The sequence below is a fragment of the Miscanthus floridulus genome, chromosome 14, assembly GCF_019320115.1.
Source record: "Miscanthus floridulus cultivar M001 chromosome 14, ASM1932011v1, whole genome shotgun sequence".
NCBI lineage: Eukaryota > Viridiplantae > Streptophyta > Magnoliopsida > Poales > Poaceae > Miscanthus > Miscanthus floridulus.
Window position 1 is genome coordinate 22,497,087 of NC_089593.1, and position 20,134 is coordinate 22,517,220.

General features: G+C 49.3%; 3 protein-coding genes and 1 pseudogene across 9 annotated transcripts; 1 reads left to right on the forward strand and 3 right to left on the reverse strand.

The window, feature by feature from the left end:
- Positions 1 to 8,582: 8,582 nt before the first annotated feature.
- LOC136505998 (uncharacterized) lies at positions 8,583 to 15,461 on the reverse strand. 7 transcript variants are annotated; one of them, XR_010771371.1, is made up of 3 exons: positions 13,089 to 15,461; positions 11,476 to 12,083; positions 8,583 to 8,951 (listed from the first exon to the last, which is right to left on the reverse strand). XR_010771371.1 is itself a non-coding variant. In XM_066501122.1 (2 exons), exons 1-2 carry the CDS (start codon positions 13,854 to 13,856, stop codon positions 11,988 to 11,990), a joined length of 864 nt encoding a protein of 287 aa, XP_066357219.1. In that variant the 5' UTR covers positions 13,857 to 15,461; the 3' UTR covers positions 9,261 to 11,987. The 7 variants fall into 7 exon arrangements, 2 of the variants coding, with proteins under 2 accessions (XP_066357219.1, XP_066357220.1); XR_010771373.1 differs by having other exon boundaries at positions 8,583 to 8,954; XR_010771372.1 differs by having other exon boundaries at positions 8,583 to 8,982.
- On the reverse strand, positions 12,220 to 12,713 carry LOC136505999 (uncharacterized). The gene has a single exon (XM_066501124.1). The coding sequence runs from the start codon at positions 12,708 to 12,710 to the stop codon at positions 12,360 to 12,362; it is 351 nt and encodes a 116-aa protein (XP_066357221.1). The 5' UTR covers positions 12,711 to 12,713; the 3' UTR covers positions 12,220 to 12,359.
- LOC136503180 (secreted RxLR effector protein 161-like) lies at positions 14,426 to 15,151 on the forward strand. Its single transcript, XM_066498338.1, has one exon. The coding sequence runs from the start codon at positions 14,426 to 14,428 to the stop codon at positions 15,149 to 15,151; it is 726 nt and encodes a 241-aa protein (XP_066354435.1).
- Positions 15,462 to 16,527: 1,066 nt separating the features above from the next.
- On the reverse strand, positions 16,528 to 18,308 carry LOC136503181 (uncharacterized; annotated as a pseudogene).
- Positions 18,309 to 20,134: the final 1,826 nt, after the last annotated feature.

Sequence of the window (20,134 nt, forward strand, 5' to 3'; positions counted from 1 at the left end):
GGCTGAGCACACCAGGAGATCTCCCAGCTTCGCAAGGAGAGGGATAAGGCGGCTCAGCAGGCAACAAAGTTAATGGAGGAGCTGGAGGGCAAGTCCAGAGACTCAAATTTTGTTGTTGGAGTTTGATGATGTGCCAATGCGTTTGTTCTGGTCACTGCAGACTATCGCTGGGAGGCCCAGGCATAATTCCAGGAGTATGGAGCACAAATAGAGGCGTAGAAACGCAAGTTCGAAGCAGTGGTGGTCGAGGTCAAACCCATGCTCGACTGCATCGACGACGAGCTGCCGGAGCCCTCAGTGATGCTGCCAGGAGATAGGCCTCCCCACCTGGATGCCTTTATGGAGCAATGTCGCAAAGCTTGGGAGAACTTCAAAGGCTTCAACCGGGATGTCGTCTGATCTGTCGCCAATCATGTTCTAGCTGTAGTTCGCTCACACTACCCCGTGATCAACTTGGATGTGGTGGGATCAGGGTTTGCGAGGGGAGCCAGCTTGGAGAAGAAAGAGCAGCTGGCGGACGTCGTGGAAGAGGCGACATCCAAGTTGGTGAGCAACGTCGACTTGTTCGGCGAGATGGGCGATGAGGCCAGATAGACTGTGCCTGTAAAAACAAAATGGCGACCAGTAAAAGTGCTTAAGTGCAATAGAAAAAAACTTATGATTTGTTGTGGTGATGTTGTATATAAGCGATGGTTGCTTATTTCATTATAAGTGTGTCAGATATTGTTAGGCGATCGAGTATCGATTTAATTGCTCTTAGTGCATTTATATATGATATAAGTTGCGGCTGGATAATTAGTTCCTTATCGAGTACTCAGCCTTGGCTAGCTCGTGACCCGTAATGTCGAGCGCTGGAGCCCATGCACATGTAGGGAGTACAAGCATGACCAAGCGGCCGCTGCCGACCACCCATGACGCAGAGCGCTGAGCTCATGCACGTGTAGGGAGAAGTTGGTGATAGGGCCTTCTCTAAAGAACATAGGCCAGAACGTGGCTATCGGTGACCTGGAGTTTAAGGCAGATGGTGAAATGTGGAGTTCGCATGGAGCATGTTTGGAGACCATTAAACCGTCGAGTAAAAAAGGAGAAATACGTGAAGAACAATCATGTGGAGAAATACCAGAGACACATTATGGCGACAAAAACTTTATTCATTATGGAGTGAAGAGTACATATCTAGAGCGTTTCAAGGATAGAAACGTATAAGGTGCTCGATGTGCCATGAATTGGGGATATCGACTCCCTCCATGTCACATAGCCGGTAAGAACCTAGTCGGGTAACCTCTTTGACCATGCAAGGCCCTTTCTAGGGGAAGGAGAGCTTGTGCATCCCTTTGGTTTTCTGCTTTCTACGAAGAATGAGGTCACCGACCGCAAATGAACGACCTTTGACATTGCGATTGTAATATCTTCGCAGGCCTTCTAGATATTTGGCCATGTGGATGCAGGTGATCAGGCATTCTTCTTTGGCTCTATTGACGTCCTGTGTCCGAGTTGCTGTGTCTTGCTCTTCATTATAATGCTCCACCTTAGGTGCTCGGAAAGCAATGTCCGCAGAAAGTATGGGTTCTAAGCCGTAGACCAAAAAATATGGGGATACACCGGTGTTGTGACTAGCTTGAGTTCACAGTCCCTAAACCATAGCTGGGAACTCTTTGAGCCATCTGTCCGGATGCTTTTCCTCTTTCTGGTATAGCCTCTTTTTGGGGGCATCGAGGATCATGTCATTCGCCCGTTCAACCTGGCTATTGGCTCTAGGATGGGCAACAGAGACGTATTTGATGGAGATGCATCGGTCTTCGCAGAAGTCCCAAAAATGGTGACCAGTGAATGTAGTTCTGAGGTCGGTGATGATGGTGTTCGATAGACCAAATCTATGGATGATATCTTTGAAGAGCTCGACTGCCTTCTTTGTAGTAGCCGAAACAAGCAGTTTGTATTCGATCCACTTGGAGAACTTGTCAATGGCAACATACATGTACCGAAAACCACCTGGCACAGGCTTGAAAGGCCCGATCATGTCGAGTCCCCAGCATGCAAAAGGCCAAGAAGCTAGGATGGTCTATAATTCCTGCGCTGGCACGTGTATTTGCTTGGCAAAAAATTGACATCCTTCACAATGTCAGACGAGGTCTTCTATGTCAGAGATGGTCGTGGGCCAGTAAAAACCAGCTCGGAAAGCTTTACCGACCATGTTTCTAGAGGTCACGTGATTGCCATAGGAGCCAGAGTGAATTTCGAGAAGTAATTTCACTCCTTCATCTTGGGAGATGCACTTCTGCAGTATCCCTTCCTTGGCGCTTTTCCTCATCAATTTCCCATCTACCAGCACATAATGCTTGCTGCGTCAGATGAGTCATTCAGTTTTAGTCTTGTCGGCGGGTACATTGGCGCTGGTTAGGTACTTGATGAACTGTTCCCTCTAATCTATGACCGGCAAAGGTACTGTAAGTACCAGTTGCTCGGTAGGGGGAACTTCTTGAACTTCCTTCTCTTACTTAATAGACGACATAAAGAGGTCTTGAACGAAGACCCCAGGTGGAATCGCGGCGCGAGAAGAGCCTATCTTAGATAGGTGGTCAGTGAGTTGATTTTGGTCTCGTACCACGTGGTGGTACTCGATACCGTAGAACTTTCCATCAAGTTTCCTGATCTCGGCATAGTATGCGTCCATCTTCTCACTAGAATAGGACCAATCTTTGTTGACTTGGTTTATGACTAGTGCGGAGTATTTGTATATCATGAGGCATTTGACACCAAGCTCGACGGCTATACGAAGTCTGTGGAGACATGCTTCATACTCCGCGGCGTTGTTGGAAGCTAGAAAATGAATTTAGAGGACGTAACAGAGCTTGTCCTTAGTGGGAGTAATAAACAAAACGCCAGCATCAGCACCATTGATGTTGAGGGCGCCATCGAAATACATTATCCAGTGCTCAGGGGAAGCAGCGGGGATGGGCTCTTGGATCTTAGTCCACTTAGCGGTGAAATCAGCCAACTCCTACAACTTAATGGTCGGCCTGCTTCTGAATTCTATGGAATAAGTGCCGAGCTTGGCTGCCCACTTGATGAAGCGTCCATTGGCCTCTTTGTTATGGAGGATGTCCCCTAGAGGGAACTCTATGACCACGACGATCTTGTAGTACTCAAAGTAATGGCGGAGCTTGCGCGACATGACCAGAATGACGTATAACAGCTTTTGAACCTAAGGGTAATGAGTTTTGGACTCATTAAAAACATCATCGATGAAGTAGACTGAACGTTGCACCTTATAGGCGTGTTCGACCTCCTCACGCTCGACGACGATAGCTGTGCTAACGACGCGAGAGGTAGTGGCAATGTAGATCAATAGGGTTTCATCTGGTTGAGGCGCTGTCATGATCGGAGGCTTCGTTAAAAACAACTTGAGCTGCTCGAAGGCCGTATCATCCTCCTCCAACTAGGAGAAGCGCTCGAAGGCCTTGAGTAGTTTGAAGAACGGTAGTCCTTTTTCGCCGAGGCATGATATAAAGCGACTGAGAGCAGCCATGTACCCTATGAGCTTCTGTATATCCTTTACACAGGTCGGCCATTTCATATTGGTAATGGCAGAGACCTTATTAGGGTTGGGTTCGATGCCGCGGGCGCTGACGATGTAGCCTAGGAGTATGCTAGATGGAACTCCAAAGATGCACTTTGAAGGGTTCAACTTCCATCGGTACCTTTTTAGGTTGGCGAACGTTTCTTTGAGGTCGGCGATGAGATTATCGGCGGTTTTGGATTTGACGACCACAACGTCGATGTAAGCTTCGATGTTGCAGCCTATCTGTTGGTCAAGGCATATCTGGATGGCCCTTTGGTAGGTCACCCCGGTGTTTTTGAGTCCGAAAGACATGGTGGTATAGCAATACACGCCGAAAGGTGTGATGAACGATGGTTTGATCTGGTCGTCCTCTTTGAGAGATATCTAGTGATAGCCGGAGTAACAGTTGAGGAAGGAGAGGAGTTCATAGCCGGCGGTGGAGTCTACAACCTCATCTATCCGAGGCAGATCGAAGGGGTCTTTAGGGTAGTGTTGTAATCAATGCACATTCTCCATTCTTTATTCTTCTTTTGAATAAGAACTGAGTTTGCCAGCCACTCAGGATGATACACTTCTTTAATAAATCCGAATGCTAGGAGCCATTTTATTTCTACCCTAATAGCCTCCTTCTTGTCTAGCATGAATCGTCGGAGCTTCTGCCTAATCGGCTTAGCAGTCAGCGAGACATTCAAGGAGTGCTCGATCTTCTCCCGTGGTACTCCTGGCATGTCTGCAGGTTTCTAAGAAAACACATCGGCATTGGTATGTAGGAAGGAGACGAGCACGCTTTTCTATTTAGGGTCGAGATGAGCCCTAATCTTGATAGTCTTGGTGGGGTCATCAAGGCCGAGGCCGACCTCCTTTGTTTTGTTAGACTTGGCGGAGGCACAAGGAGGCTCCCGTGCTAGGATCTCTAGGTCATCGGCGGGCACCGTCTTGGCGTCGGTGACCATACTGGCCATCTAGATGGAGAGGTCGGTGGCTTTGGCGAGGGAGAGACTCTCTGTTTCGTAGGCATAGGCGATGGAGAGGTTGGCCCATAGAGCCAGAACTCCTACAGGCAAAGGCATCTTCAATACCATATAGGCGTAGTGTGGTATGGCCATGAACTTGGTCAGAGCTGGCCGACCAAGTATGGCGTGGTAGGCGGTGTTGAAGTCGGCGACGTATAAGTTGATGTGCTCGACACGGAAGTTGCTAGCCATGCCAAATTATACTAGGAGGGTGATCTCTCCAAGCAATCGGGACGCCCTTCTAGGTACCACCCCCAGAAGGAGTCAGAGGGAGTGAGGTCTTCTACTCCAAGGCCTAGCTCCTTTAGGGCTCCGGGGAAGAGCAGGTTCAGGGCGCTTCCGCCGTCGATGAGTACTTTCCTGAAGAGTACTTTCTTGACGGTTGCAACAAGAACGAGGGGGAAATGCCCTATTTAAGGGATGTCCACCCAGTGGTCGGCCCTGCTGAAGGTGATGGGGACCTCAAACCAGGGGCGACAGCTAGGGTCGGTGATAGCATCTTCTGTGTTGACAGCGAGCACACGGTGGGTGATGAGTTTTTGATCTCTTCCATTCTCGATGGCGGCGAGGCCCCCGAAGATAGTGGCGACCACTTTGTCCTGATCCTAAAAGGCGTTATTGATGCCCCCAGGTGGTCAGCGATCTCTGGCTTCTTTTTAGCCTGGAATTCCTTAGCCAAGCCAAGGCAGTCCTTCATCTTGTGCTTGCTATTCTTGTGGAGGGGGACGGGCCTTCGAGGATTTTCTTGTACTGCTCATCGTAGTTGCGTTTGGCGCGAGGTTCATCAACGGTGGTGATGATGTTGTTTAGTCAGCGGCGGCGATACTGACCAGCTTTAGACCCTTCTGGATGATCACGGCCATTGTCTTGATGGTGGCCGCGGTTGTCATAGTGGCGATCACCGTGTTATCGTTCGTCGGGGCGGTCGTCGCTGCGGCGAGTTGAGCGGTGAGTGCCCGCATCCTCGTTGAAGCAAACTTTGGCCTCTTCAACATTGGCGTATTGATCGGCGATCATGATCATCTCGTGAATCCCCTTTGGCAGCTTACGATTGAATTTGGAGTGGAGGTCACGGTGATGGAGTCCTCAAACGAAGGCGGTGATGACTTCTGCTTCCGTGATGTTGGGAATAAAATTCCTCATCTCAGAAAAAATGTTTGATGTAGCTATGGAGGAGCTCAAACAGTTTCTAATAAATACAATTCAGATCATGCTTGGTGCCCGGCCAAGTACACGTAGCCATGTAATTATCGGTGAAGACCTTCTTCAATTGTTCCCAAGATTCAATGGAATCTAGGGTGAGGCTCGTGAGCCAGTTCGTTGTGGTCGACATGAGCATGATAGGAAGATAGTTCACCATGACACTGGTATCTCCCCTAGCAGCACGCACAGTGGTGGCGTAAGCTTGTAGCCACTATGTGGGGTTCATTCGACCCTCGTAGGGCTCGACCCCGGTGATTTTGAATCCATGAGGCCACTAGAGTGTTCGGAGTGCTCTCGTGAATGCTCGGGGCCTTCAGGATCGTCACCGTTGGGATCGGGAGCATTAAGTGGCTAGAGGGCTTCATCCGGATTACCGAATTCTTGCTTGTATTCTTGATGTCAGCGTACCTCCTCCTCATGCCGAGAGAAACGACACCTATCGATATGACATCGTGCATCTCAGAGGTTGTTGATGTGTGCCCGAACATCTTGATCGACTTCTTGGTCGTGTTGACGAGGGTTGTTGACATGGTTCCCCCTAGCTCCCCCTAGAGGGGTTGTCTATCGTCATGACGCTGCTCGGTGAAACGGCTTCTGCCGGGGCGACGATTGGATCTTGACGCTGCGGATCGGCAATTTGAGCTTGTCGAGTAGGAAGGCCCCTAATCCTGGTAGATCTCATTGACCTAGCAGTGCGTAGCTTTAAGCATTGCGGCGACCTTGGCGACCTCTAGAGTTTGTTCGAGCTGAGCGAGCTCATTAGCAGCCACAACCAAGTTGGCGCTTGGGGTCTTGGAGACATCATGGCCATTGACATTGATGAATTCGTCATCGAGGTTGCGGCGGAGTGGGCGTGGCCTCCCTTGCGAGTTGAGTTGTTGAGCAGCCTTGGCTAGCACAATGGCGGCCTCATTCGCTCGGCGCTGCACATGGTTGGCGTTTTTGTTGATACAAGCTACGCAGTCCTCATTGGTTTCTCCATCCCGCGGAGGGCTATCGACGCTGACATTAAAATTCCCGCTTCCACGGAAGGGTGGAAAAGGAGGTTGGACGGCAGCGGTTTCGACGACAATCTCCTTGGAGCCCTGGGACTCAGAGTATGGATTTTCCTCCAGGATGGTGTGGAGGGATTCTTCAGAATGTTGGCCGATCTACAGCATGTTGATAGTCGATGAGCGCTTATCGGCGATCGGGTTGGCGAGAGGATAGATGTCTCCAATCTAGTCGGCGAATTTGTCCCTTAGGGCATCCTGATGGATGGTGGCCATGAGCCCTGGAGTTTCCCGATCGGCTTTTGATAGATCAGAACCGGAGGGTTGGCGGCGCTGAACCAGAGTGGTTAGAGCCGATTTCGCGAGGGAGAGGCAGTCGCCGAGATTCTGGCCGACCTGATCGATGGATGCGATCAGATCATCATTGCCGACCTGCTTCCTCGAGTAGCGGGGCAGCAGACGACGAGTTGTTGGTGAAGACGACCTTAGAGGCGGTTCCGAGATCGGATCTGCTATTGCAGGTGTTGGTGTGGTCGGCGCAGAATCGATCTGCACTAGCTTGATGATGTCTCCGTCTCCGTCAGCATTGATGACCCAAGAGATCGATCCGACCGTAAAGATCTGGCTGGGCATTGATGACCCAAGAGCTTGGAAAGTGTACCATCTTGTTTGTCATGGAAACAACACGCACATACCCTACCTGGCGCACCAACTATCGATGGAATATCGTCGGCAGTCCTCCGAGGGGTATCCCACGAAGGTAGATTTATCGGCAGAGGTGCGCGTAATCAAGAACAAGAAGGCAACAGAGACACAAGAGTTAGACAGGTTCGGACCGTCGGTGCGACGTAATACCCTACTCCTATGGCCTGTTGGTTTGTATTAGTTATCGTATGATATTACGTGTGTTTTGAGGGGGTCCCCTACCCGCCTTATATAGCTGGGGGTAGGGTTATAAGTCGGTTAGATCTAAGAGATAATCGGCAAGTAATAACATATTACAGGAATCACGGGATCGAGCATATCCTAACAGATCTCGTAGCATCTTCAGGATATCGATTTTGACCGTCTTGCGGTACACGCCGAGCAGTACCGTGCATCGTAAGTATTCGTCTTGTGGGCTGGACCACCCCTAACGGCGCGGCCCATGTAGTCTGCCGTGGGTATCCGGGTCGTACCCCCACAACAAGAAACAGGTAAAAGTGTCACATATTTTGTTGATCCATATCCAACAGCTTATCCCAAACTACAATACAAAGGTGAACATATGAAAAGTCACTATATTCCAAATAACAAGGCACTGGGACGTGTGGTAAACCATTGTTTCTTTACACTACGGGTAAGTGACATCAATGGTGCAAGTACAACACACATTCCTTACGCCTTCCATTCCTACGAAACACCACAAACTATGCTTGTACAAGTAGATGAGTTTGTTTCAATATCTCCCTCATTCTCACTACGGGTCTCTTGGAATATAACAATAGTTATGCTCTTGATTTTGAACCTAGCTACTTGTTTATGAAGAGTACTTGACCCTCTGCTATTTATGCAATAGCTATGTAAGCGACTCAGTCACAAACAGTGCACCTAACAGACAGCAACCATGAAAGGATGGGGTACCAACGTAATAGTATTTCAATTGAACATCTAACAAAGTACATAAATATATACTAGTTAGATTCTTCAATGAATCGATGACTTTCTAATGCTTTGCTTTTTTGTTGGGAATAGTTCCACATTGCTTGTTAAGAGTGGAGTAGCACAACTTATAAGTGTTAGAGAACAATTTATTCACCGGACACTTAGGAATAGAGGTCCAAAGGCACAGTATTGCGCAGGAGTGTTGCGCCCAACATTGCTGAATAATGTTTTAAAGAAAGAACATTGGATGAATAACGCAACTTGTAATGTATCGACAAATGGTAGCGGATAATAGGGCATGCGCCTGCGATAGCTTGGTGAATCTCATGCACATCATCAAACAGCGTCAGAAGGTAAAACTAGCAGAACTTAGAGCCCGTTTGGAGGGGGCTTCTTCTTGCTCTGGCTCCGACACTGGGCTTCTCCTTGCTCCGGCTCTGACCTATAGCACGGAGCCGGAGAAGCTTGAAATCGTGGCTCCACCTCTTCTCAGTTCATTTTCTGCCCCGAAATCCAAAACGACTCCACGATACAGTACTGCTACAGTGCACGAGTTAGAAACATTGGCCTGTATGGTCATGTTTGCTCTTCATCAGAAAACCATGTTAGCATATATATATATATATATATATATATATATATATATATACTCCATCTGTATCGAAATATTTGTTGCTGTTGATTTTTCTCACAACTTTTGACCATTCGTCTTATTCAAAAAATTATTGCAAATATAAAAAAAGATAAGTTATGCTCACAATACCTTTGATAATAAAGTAAATTACAAACAAAATAAATGATAGTTACATAATTTTTTTGAATAAGACGAATGGTCAAACGTCGTGATTAACAGTTAACAGCGACAAATATTTTGATATTGAGGTAGTATCAAATTTGAGTGGCAACCCCATCTATCTCTCGACCTTCAATATTAATCATGCTATAGGATTACAATCTTGTGGACACAACTGGGGAGTGGGATAACTTATTATAAGAGAATAATGCGACGTACTTTGTGTCATCTTGAATACAGGGACAGAAACATCAAGCAATTGCTTTGTCCTACAACTTGAGAATTCCCATCGCCAACCATACTCAGAGTAGACGCCATCACCTGAATCACATTTTTCGGTGTAGTCATCCGTTTTAACTATTATCTATACAATAGAAACTAAATATGTTACGATGCGCTCGAGCTGTTGAGATTTGTTAACAGACCGCTACGAGAGTGGACCTTCAAGTTGTGGAGATTTGTTAATTAGTTTTGGAGGCTCTAATACTTGTGGGCCTGTGCCGTAACCCACTCTGAATCTGTGCGAATCTATACGGCCTTGGTGTTTTTTTTTTTTGTGCACCATGGACCAAGTCCATGAGATCAGCATGAGATCAAGCTGATGAGCTACGAAAGATGTGTCATCATGCTCATAATCTGAACTAATTTCTAATTGAAAACTATGTCATGCACTTTGCTTCCCTGTATCGTTTCGTGATATTGTCTCCTTGCAATCATGCCCATATCCGTGTCCTGTCCTTGGTCATGTTGTCCTGATTGAAGAATAATAGTACCCACTAACCACTTAGTTGTGGTTTGATTCCCCCACCATAACAAAATTAAAGGAGGATTTCATGGATTGGTTGCTTTACTGATCACGACTTGCTACCTGCTCTGCTCGCACATATCATATTGGACTTCGAGGCCCTGTTCGGCTTACTTTATATTTGGTTTGTTCGGCTTGTTTTATCAGTGAAACAGTGTTTTTCTCTCACAACAATTCTGCCAGAACAGTGTTTTCAGCCAGTTTCAACCAAGATTTAGCAAGCCGAACGGAGCCCAAAAGTTTATGCCCATACGCCAGACCGACACAGCAATCATCTACCAAAACACACACCGTACCACAAGAGCATATCCACACATATGCAGGCTTTGCGCTTGGCTAGACACTCGTAGTCACACCCTGATTTTGTAACGCGCTAAGATATACTTACAATTATACATCAGAATTAAGGTTCCTGCATCTGTTCACCAATACTTGTTCTTGCATGTACATGTACTATGCACACAAGCTGGACGAAAACATAAAAATAATTGCCGATAGAAATGATTAGAACGAAGGAACAAAAAGGCGACCAAAGGAGGGTGAATAGAAGCCTCAAATTTCTTTCGAAAACTTAAGCCGCTGTCCCAAAATCAAACCCCAAAAGCAAGCATACGAGGGAAGAGAGATCCACGAGCCAACTAGGTGGCTGGATGTCTATGACGATGACCAATAGACATAGCGGGACCCTCAAGAAACAAACCGAGCCGAGCCCTCGACGAATCACCTCAAAGTCGAGAAGACTGCACAGGCCCAGACAGTCTGCAGACTGGGCGTGGACTGTCCGCGGCAGGAGGTCTGGACTATTCGGGGTTTGCTCTGGACCGTCCGCCGACAAAACTCAGAAAAACTGAAGATGAGAAACAGTTCTGCCTAGAAATTTCACCATAGTTGCGGACTGTCCGCAGACAATTTTCTCAGAAAACAAACTATGAAAAACAGTTCTGGTCTGCACTGTTCACTACAGCGACGGACTGTCCGCGCCTGTGCTGAAGCAACACAATACAGGCACCCGAACTTCACTGTTCCCGGTGAGGGGCGCGGACTGTCCGCAGTCTGCAGGACAGAGCTCCCGAAAATCGCCAAGAACACAAATTTGCCCGATTTGCGACCAAATCAAAACGAACTTCCACCAAAATTGAACCAAGGTATCACAAGGCAGTAGGAAAGCTACTCCTAAGAGATCATCGCTTAAAGATTTGTCAATCGACGGAAAATTTGGATCACGCGTAGAACACCACTATTTCAACTCCGAAAATTGAATCACCCCGATCTATGAACTCGTAAGGTTTCAAACAAATCCTTTCGGTGGAAAGGTTCAACTCACGTCCTAGTTCATGCCAAATCAATCGGTTTGACTCAAAACAACCCACAATTCAAGAATCAAACGAAAACGTGAGAAGGGGTGGAGAGGGAGAAACAAGAACGCAAAGAACACAAGCGAGAATTGCGCAAAGAGATCATACCACGAATCCCGGAGGACACGAGGAGTATAGGGCCTCCATTCCTGCAACAATCTTCGGTTCAATTACACGGATATGGTGCTAAAACATCCAAGGACCTCTTGACTCTAGGGAGAGGGACAGAGACTAGAGAGGGGAAACGTAGAATGGTGGAAATAAAATGGCAAGAGGTGAGGGTGATTGGGGCACACTCATCCTTATTTAACAGGGGTATCACATAGTCCCAAATTGCCCCCGTATAAATAGAGCGAACCACCTAACCCTAAGGTATTATGGTCTAACTCTATCTTTTGTCGATCGGACGCCACGCTTTCTGTATAGATCTGCTTCGCCTCGATGCAACCTCTGTGATTCCGCCACGTGCCGCCCCGTCCCTCCTCGGAACCTTCGCCCGGGTTTTGAGGCCCAAACCCGAAAACCGTCCACCGGTGGTTTTGTGGCCCAAACCACCAAATCCGCTCGCGAGTAGCGTACTCCATACGCGTCCCCCCGCTCCTCGACACGTGTCACCGCTGTCATCGACTGTCCGGGCGCCAAACTTTCCAGAGCCTCCGCTCGACTTGCACGTCCGCCATCTTGACTCGGTGAATACGGTCACTCCTCCGTGTACACTTGCGCTTGTCAACCCAAGACGCGAATCACATTGATAATCACTCATCACACTAATCACATGGGCACATATTAACCATGTGTCCGCGTAGAATTTATTCTTGCAAAAAAACTAAACGGTTTCAAGACACTGAAAGCAATAGAACATATAAAATCAGCTTTGCGTAGAATGTATCCCAGCAAGAAATCACAAAATTATTACAAGACACTTAGAGCAATAACAAGGCAGACATCATACAAATGATCATCATGCCTTCGAGGATGCAAGGAACGCTCCTTCAGCCGCTGCTGCACTGGTACTTCTTCTGGCATCCCCGGCTTGGGCGGGTATACGGATCCCCAGGCGCCGGGCACGACCTTATGCAGGCCGGACTGTTAGCTCTCAACGCTGACCCTTCAACCGCGCCGGCGAGGACACGGCGGTGGAGGTGCAGGTCCACGGTGAGCTCCGGCGCCACGGCATCCTCCAGCCTCGTCGACAGCAGCTGCCGCAGCACCGCAGCCTCTCCGGACCAAGACTCCGGGCTGCCGGCGAACGTGGCCTTGATCCCGCCGCCGGCGACGGGGTTGTCAAGCGCGAGCACGACGCTGAGGAACGCGAGAAGAAAGAGGCACACCTTGCTGGCCATGCTCTCTTTCTCTCAAGTTGTGCTCTGTAGGTCTGTAGGCTGCAGCTGCTCCTGGTTGTTGCAGAGCCTGCTAGAAGGACCCCTTTATAAATTGGTGGCTTGGTAGTTGGTGTCGAGTGGTATCCTTCTCGTGGGCCGACAGGATGTTTAAAATATTTTTGGAGCTGCTCCGATCCGGATGCTAGCGTCGGATGGTGAAACACCAGTAAAATTCCCACCGCAACATATGTTAATGTTGCATGCAACATCAAAAAAAATTCTGGCACAAAGATACACACAAAAAAAAACGCCGTAACATCTATCTTATGTTGCACGCAACATTTCAACTAGAAAAAGTCCCACTGCATCAACTCATTTGAAAAAATAAAACGGACTCACCAGCCCCCGCGTCGCCCCCGCCCGGGCGACTCGGGCGGCGACCGCCCGTCCCCTCCGCCACCACCCCTTCCTCCGCTTCCCTCCTCTCGCCGCCGCCGGAAGCCCGCGGCGGCCCCTAGGACGGCGGCGGCGGGGTCTTCCCCTCGACCACGGGCGCCTGTCCCCGGCGGGGAGACGGGCAGCTCCGGTGGATCTGCCGGCCATGGGCGACGGCGGCAGCTCGGAAGTGTTTTTGAGTTCATGGAGGCCGGATCTGGCGACGAAGACCCCGACGAGGCAGGTGCGGCTGGCGAGGAAAGCGCCGAAGGTGATGGCCGGGTTGGCGTGGCCGCCGGAGATATTTAGGATGCAGGTGACTGCGGTGGCCACCCCGACGGAGATGTTGAGCGTGAGGTCGTGCGCGAGCGTCACCGCCACCAGACCGCCGCTCTTGTGAGGCGGGATGCGACGAGGCGGAGCAGCACGGCCGCGTCGCCCCGGGTTGGAGTCGTCGGCGACGAGGAGCATGGGCAACGAGGAGCACGGGCGCCGCGTGGGCCGCGAGCGCGGTGCGGGAGCGGGCGAGGGTGGGTGGTCGGCCCCCGAGAGGTGCGCAGAAAGGTGGCTACAGCGGCGGGCGAGGAGGACGCTGGTCCGTGCGGCGGCCGCAACGGACTGGAGGTGATGAAGGACGACGACGTGCATGTCGCCGGGGAGCACGTTCGAGGAGACCCTCGCTGGAGGCGCTGATGCGGACAGCGACGGCGACAGCGGGATGGTGGCCGTCATGGGCGGCGGTGTTGCGACGGCCGGAGGCAGACGGCAAGTTCAGTGCAGCAGCGGTTCGTGGAGGCTGGCCCCCGGTGCGGAGGCGAGGTGGCGCTGTGGGGGGGAAGGAGACCAGCCAACGGTGGCGGACGGAGTGCGGCCGGTCCGGCGTGAGGTGCTGCTCGTCGGCGACCCAGGTCTGCAGTTTTGCGGCGCCGCCATGGTGGTGGGGCCGGAGGGTGCGAGGTATGCTCGTGGCACCATGGTGGTGATACGGGATGTGCCGGCCATCCATTCTGGTGCAGACGTCGCAGAGGCGACGGGGAGCGCGAAGCTGCCGCAAGCGATGCCTGGCGGCAAGTCGTGAGACGCCGGGAGGCGCGCCGCCGCTGGGAGGAGCGCGCGGCCGAGAGGAGCACGGCCGGGAGAGTGAGCGGTGGTGAGGAGGAGTGCGGCGGTCGGGAGGAGCACGGCAAGCGGCCGCGCGACGTCGGCAGAAGGAGAGGGAAACAACTTTGTGTCAGAGTTCTTATGCTCTGAAAATTTTAGAGCAAGCAGGAACGGAAGGCTGCAATTCCTGCCATGTCCCGATGGAGAACAAGTTGAAGCTGAGCAAAGAAGATAAATCCCCTCCAGTTGATGCAACAAAGTATAGGAGTGTGATTGGCAGCTTGAGATATCTTGTGAACACAAGACCAGATATTGCTTATTCAGTAGGCATTGTCAGTAGACACATGGAGAATCCAAGGGCGAGTCATTGGGCAGCTGTGAAGCAGATACTACGGTACATTGCTGGAACACTAAGTTATGGAGTCAGATACACAAGATCAGGAATCTCTGAACCCAGTCTGCTTGGTTTCAGCGATAGTGACTTGGCTGGCGACATAGATGACAGAAAGAGTACCAGTGGCTCAGTATTCTTCATTGGCATGAATCTGGTTACATGGGTGTCACAGAAACAGAGGGTAGTTGCTCTTTCATCCTGTGAGGCTGAGTATATTGCAAGTGCTAATGCAGCGTGTCAAGGCATTTGGCTCAGTCGTCTGTTGAGTGAACTGCTCGGTATTCAAGCTCCAAAAGTCAGACTCCTAGTTGACAACAAGTCTGCCATAGCTCTCCCAGTTCATCATGAATGGAGTAAACACATAGACACAAGATACCACTTTGTGAGAGAGTGTGTTGACAATGGCAGCATTGACATTGATCATGTGAGCACGCAGAACCAATTGGCAGACATCCTGACGAAGGCACTTGGCAAAGTCAGGTTCATTGAGCTACAACAGCAGCTGGGAGTAGTTGATGTGCAGCGGGATTAGGGGGTGATATGTTAGATAATCCCGTGCATGATCTTGCATATTCATTTATGTAATTAAGTAGTGCATGTTTACTTCCTGAACTATAGCTAGCTGCATGTGTGATGAGAGGTGTAGAAGCCAGAACCGTGCTGTGTCCACGGTGCGGCCAGGATTTGGTCACCGCCATGCTGTGTACGAAACGCTCTCGCGCTTTAGGCGGGCACGGCACAGGTGAGCGCGCATGGCGGGGGGATCGTGGGTCTCAGACCTTGTATACACCATGAATAAAAGGCAACAAAGAAAAACCAGAATAGCTGCAACGTTTGGCAGCGCCATTCTCTTGCGTTCAGTTGAGATCCACCGAGTTCGCGTGCGTGAGTGAGTGAGCGACGTCGTGCGCGTGATCGCCGTCGTTGCCGATCACCGTCGAGCTGCAGATTCCGGCAGTCGGCGCCAACATTTGGTATCATGAGCCCAAGGTCAGAAAAGCTAAACCCACACCCCGATGTGTGACTAAGGGGGAGATTGTTGGGGGTTTAGTCCCACATCGTGTAGCGATGGTGGGGGAGCACAACATATAAGGTGGGAGAACCCTCACCTATAAGGCTAGTCTTTTGGGTTGAGTAAGGCCCAAAGGCCTTATATGTTGTAGCTCCGGTGGACCTGGGACCTGTGGGAGCGTAGGCTCGTGTTAACGAGCCGGGCCGGCTATAAGCCAGCTCCAAGATCGTGAACTCGGTGGTCACCATCGGTTCCAACACCCCAGGCGAAAGCCCTCACCGGCCTTCGTGCTGGTGGACATGACGGCGGCGTCCTAGGATGTCATCTTCCCCGTTGGGGGCGTCATGTTGGAGCTACGACCCTACTGCGCGGGGTTCTCTAGGTGAAAACCCTGTCTAGATCCTAGACGAGCGATGGCGGCGCCATTGGCAGCGTGCCCTCCTTGGAGGCATCGTGTCTGAGACCCGACTTGGTTCGTGGCACTGCTAAGCCATTGTCACCAGAGGCGGGCACAGGATTTGGACCATGGGTATTCAAAATTGCAGATGGCAAGAAAAAAAATTGACAACGTAAATTATAGTTTTATAACACAGAATTAAGTGGCAGCATCATTGATTAATAAAATTGATCACAACTTGAAATTGTCCGGCTACTAATGATCAACATATCAAAGTGGCAACATGTGAAATAAATAGAGGATAAAACATCAAAATGGTAACAAAGCTTACAACTTACAAGCTACAGGACAACTTTCCGATCCTTAATGCTTTGAAAATGAGCGATGATGTCCTTATCCTTAGCTTGCATGAAGAATTCCCTTTCAATCAATGTGACCAAGCAACCATTCAAATATTTCTATCCCATCTTGCTTCTTCTCTTGTTCTTTATCAAATTCATTATAGAAAAGACCCTCTCAACACCAACAGTTGCAACAGGGAGAACAAGCACCAATTTGAGAAGTTTATAAACAATTTCATACCGAGCAACCTTTCCTTGTTTAACTAGCATCATAGACAACTCTGCTAGACTTCTCAAATTTTTGAAGTTTTCATCATTTCTAACATCATTGATATAGTGGTGCAACTGAAAACGAAGCTGGTTCATTTCTTTAAATTCAAAGTCATGTGGATAGAACCCAGCAAGCTTAACCAAGTTCTCAACATTAAAAGCAACAAATGAATTGGATGGATTGAATGATGACATGCATCTAAGTAGCTCTGTGTTTACCTCATCAAACCTATTATTAAGCTCTTGAACTTGCCTATCAATGACACCCAAAAACATATCAGCATGAAACTGGTGATAATTAATGGCATCTCTATAGAACTACTTTGATCTTTGTATAGGAATATACTTCCCATTCATGTCAACCGCTTTAACATTGTGCTTCTCACAAAAAGAAGTGACCTTGGTAAGGAATTCTTGTCATCCAGAATCTTTTCTCAAAACATCCAGTTCTACCTTTGTGAACTCCAGAAGATCCATTGCATTTACGATATCATGCTCCCTCTTTTTCAAAGCATTGCACAAGTCATTTGAGTATCCAAATATTTCATTCATTAAGCGTAGCAGAAAAACAAACTCAAAGGACTTAAAAACTGTGAGCATAGTTTGAGCCCCATTAGCCTTAGCCCCTTTACTTTCCTTCCCAATGCTAAAGAGAACTTTCTTGATTGAAGGATACAAGAACATAACATGCATTACAGTTCTGTAGTGAGATTCCCATCGTGTATCACCTGGCCTTGCTAAGCCCATCTCTTGATTCAATCCTTGCCCGGTTTTAATTTCACCCAATTTCAATGCTTCAATCATGTATTCAGCTTGAGCAACGCGAAGCATGCGGATCTCTTCATCACTACAATTTAATTCATTTAGGGATATAACTTGATCATCTTCTATTACTGTAGGCTCAGGTACTAACCACTAACAAAAAAAAATATGGGAACATATAACAGTGAAATAAACAAGTGCAGCAAAATCTAACAAATACATTAATAATAAGAGATATTTGGATTGATACCATTACAATTTTTGCGGATCAAAGATACACCACTACAGTTTACCTATTCCGAACCATACCATTATAATTCAATTGATCTCTCAAGTTTGCCATTTTGTACACTTGAGACCCCGCTGTAGGGCCCATCAGCAGGTCATTGTATTCTCATATTGCCTAAAGTGCCCTTCTACCATTTTGTTTCTATGTGCACGTGACATGTGGGCCCCATGGGACATCTTCTCCTTCCTTTCTTCCCCACGGAAGTTCGAAGTCGCTGCCCGCATGCCAGTCGTCCCTTGTCGCACAGACGCCCACCGCCGGACTCGTGCCCGCGCAGGAGCTTATCGAGATACCACCGGTGCCACCCTACCGCTCTCCCTCTCGATCGTGGCTCTGCCTCTGCTTGCTGCGCCGTGTACGTTCGACGAGGCTCCACGGCCGGTGGCGGTGGCTGCACCCCGCGCTCAAGTGCGAGGCTGGCCTTCTCGACACCAGTATCCTGCCCAGGATTGTCCTGCTTGAGTCGCGCCGGAGCTGGTCAACGAGGTGGCCACCGTCGAGGACAAGGCCCGGTACGTGCAGTTCGTGCCACCCGTGCCCAGCCGCGCCGGCGAACATGAGCGAGATAGCGAGCGCCGCCGAACTGTAGCCGCTGCTTCCCCTCGCGTCGGCGAACATGAGCGAGGCAGCGATCGCGCGGGCGGGCTGCCGTGTCAGGCTCACGCATGCGCGCTGCTGCTCCGCCACCGTACGAGTGCGCCATGGCCGGCGACTGCGCGCGAGCGGGCCGCCAGGCAAGTGCGCGAGCGAGCTGCCTTTAGAGCCAGCCGATCCGCTGCCGGGCTGTGCGCGGGGGCTGCTGTGGCGCCACCGCCGGCGAGCGAGCGCGGCGGGCTCACATGCGGGTGCGCCACCGCGGGCGAGTGCGCAAGTGGGCCAGGGACTACATGGCCGCAGCCACGGCGGCGGCTCGCCCGCACGCCTACAGGATCTTGGCAAGAAGCCATCGCCAGCGCATGCCCGGATCAGCAGGACAGAGCCAACGGTGGGCAGTTGGGGATGAAGATGACGTGGAGACGAAAATGGTGAAGGAAGGAGGAATGAGATGACCTGGGGGTCCACATGTCAGTGAGATACAGAGAGAGAGGAAGGTGGAAGGGCAGTTTTGTCCATACGAAAATACAATGACACCATGTACGACTGTAGGTGGGCCTAAGTCTTTCCCTAGCGTACACCGTGGCATATTTCTAAGAGTCAAAGAATTGTAATGGTAAGATTCAAAATAGATGAATAGTAATGGCATTTCTCCAAATTTTGAGAATTGTAATGGTACCGATAAAAACACCCCTAATAACAAACCTAAAAACAACTAAGGAAACAAATGCATTATGTACCTCTTCTCTAAGTAATTCACGACATTTCCTTCTATTTGTGGTCAGGCTTATGGCACTTTGAGCAACGGTTACGTTGAGTGTCCTCTACGAAATGTGTCCCGACCTTACTCGCTGTTGATCTACCTTTAGCAGCTCGGTCTATTTCCATCTTGAAACGTTTCCGCCTCCTGGGTCCTCTACTCTTCCAAAACAATCCAAGATCAGCCACATACTTCGGAACATCATACAACGACCATTGTTCTTCGTCTAGAAATTGCTTAAACTGCAGATTCCAAGTGGTCATAAGGTTTCTCAATGAGAACTCAGTTGCCAAACGGGGAGGGACCTCAGCATCAACACATCTAATCGGACAAGCCATAATCATGTGAGAACAAGACCTATGGTACATGGTTGGTTTCCCACATGAACATTTGTTCTCATTGATTATTACTTTGTGCTTTGCAACACATCGGTCTTCACCACTAATGTTAGTTCCACTGCTCTCTAAAATCTCATATGCATTGTTCGAAGGATCGAAACATGCTTCTTTTTGTGTTTTAGACTTCTTCGAGAAAGATAGTTGTTGAGATACTAACAATGGCCAAGGTTTGTTTGCTATCCATAGAGATCTCGCATGTTTTTTCCTCGTAACAAACCAAGCATTCAACTTGTAGAACGTGAACGAGGCAATAGCAGTCACAGGCAGATCCCGACAACCTCTAAGAATACTATTGAACATCTCTGCCATATTACTAGTCATGAAGTCCCATCTCCAACCTCCGGTGTCATATGCAAGGGTCCACTTCTCCTTCAACGCCATCAAATCAGCAAGGAACTGTCTTCCACTATCATTTGTGGCTAACTTCAAGGCGTCTAGCTTCTCATTGAATAACCTAACCTCATGCTACCTGCAAACCTCCTCAAATAACTTGAAGTTGTCCTTGGCCCCATCACGCCTTATCAAATTCTATGCAAGGTGTCGTGTGCACTGCCGGTAATGTATTTGACCATAACATGGCAGCTCTTCTTCAACAACATTTAGAATGCCAGCATGCCTGTCCAATATGACACAAACTTCACGCCCTGGCCCAATAACCACTTGTCTTACTACTCTAAGGAACCAACACTAGC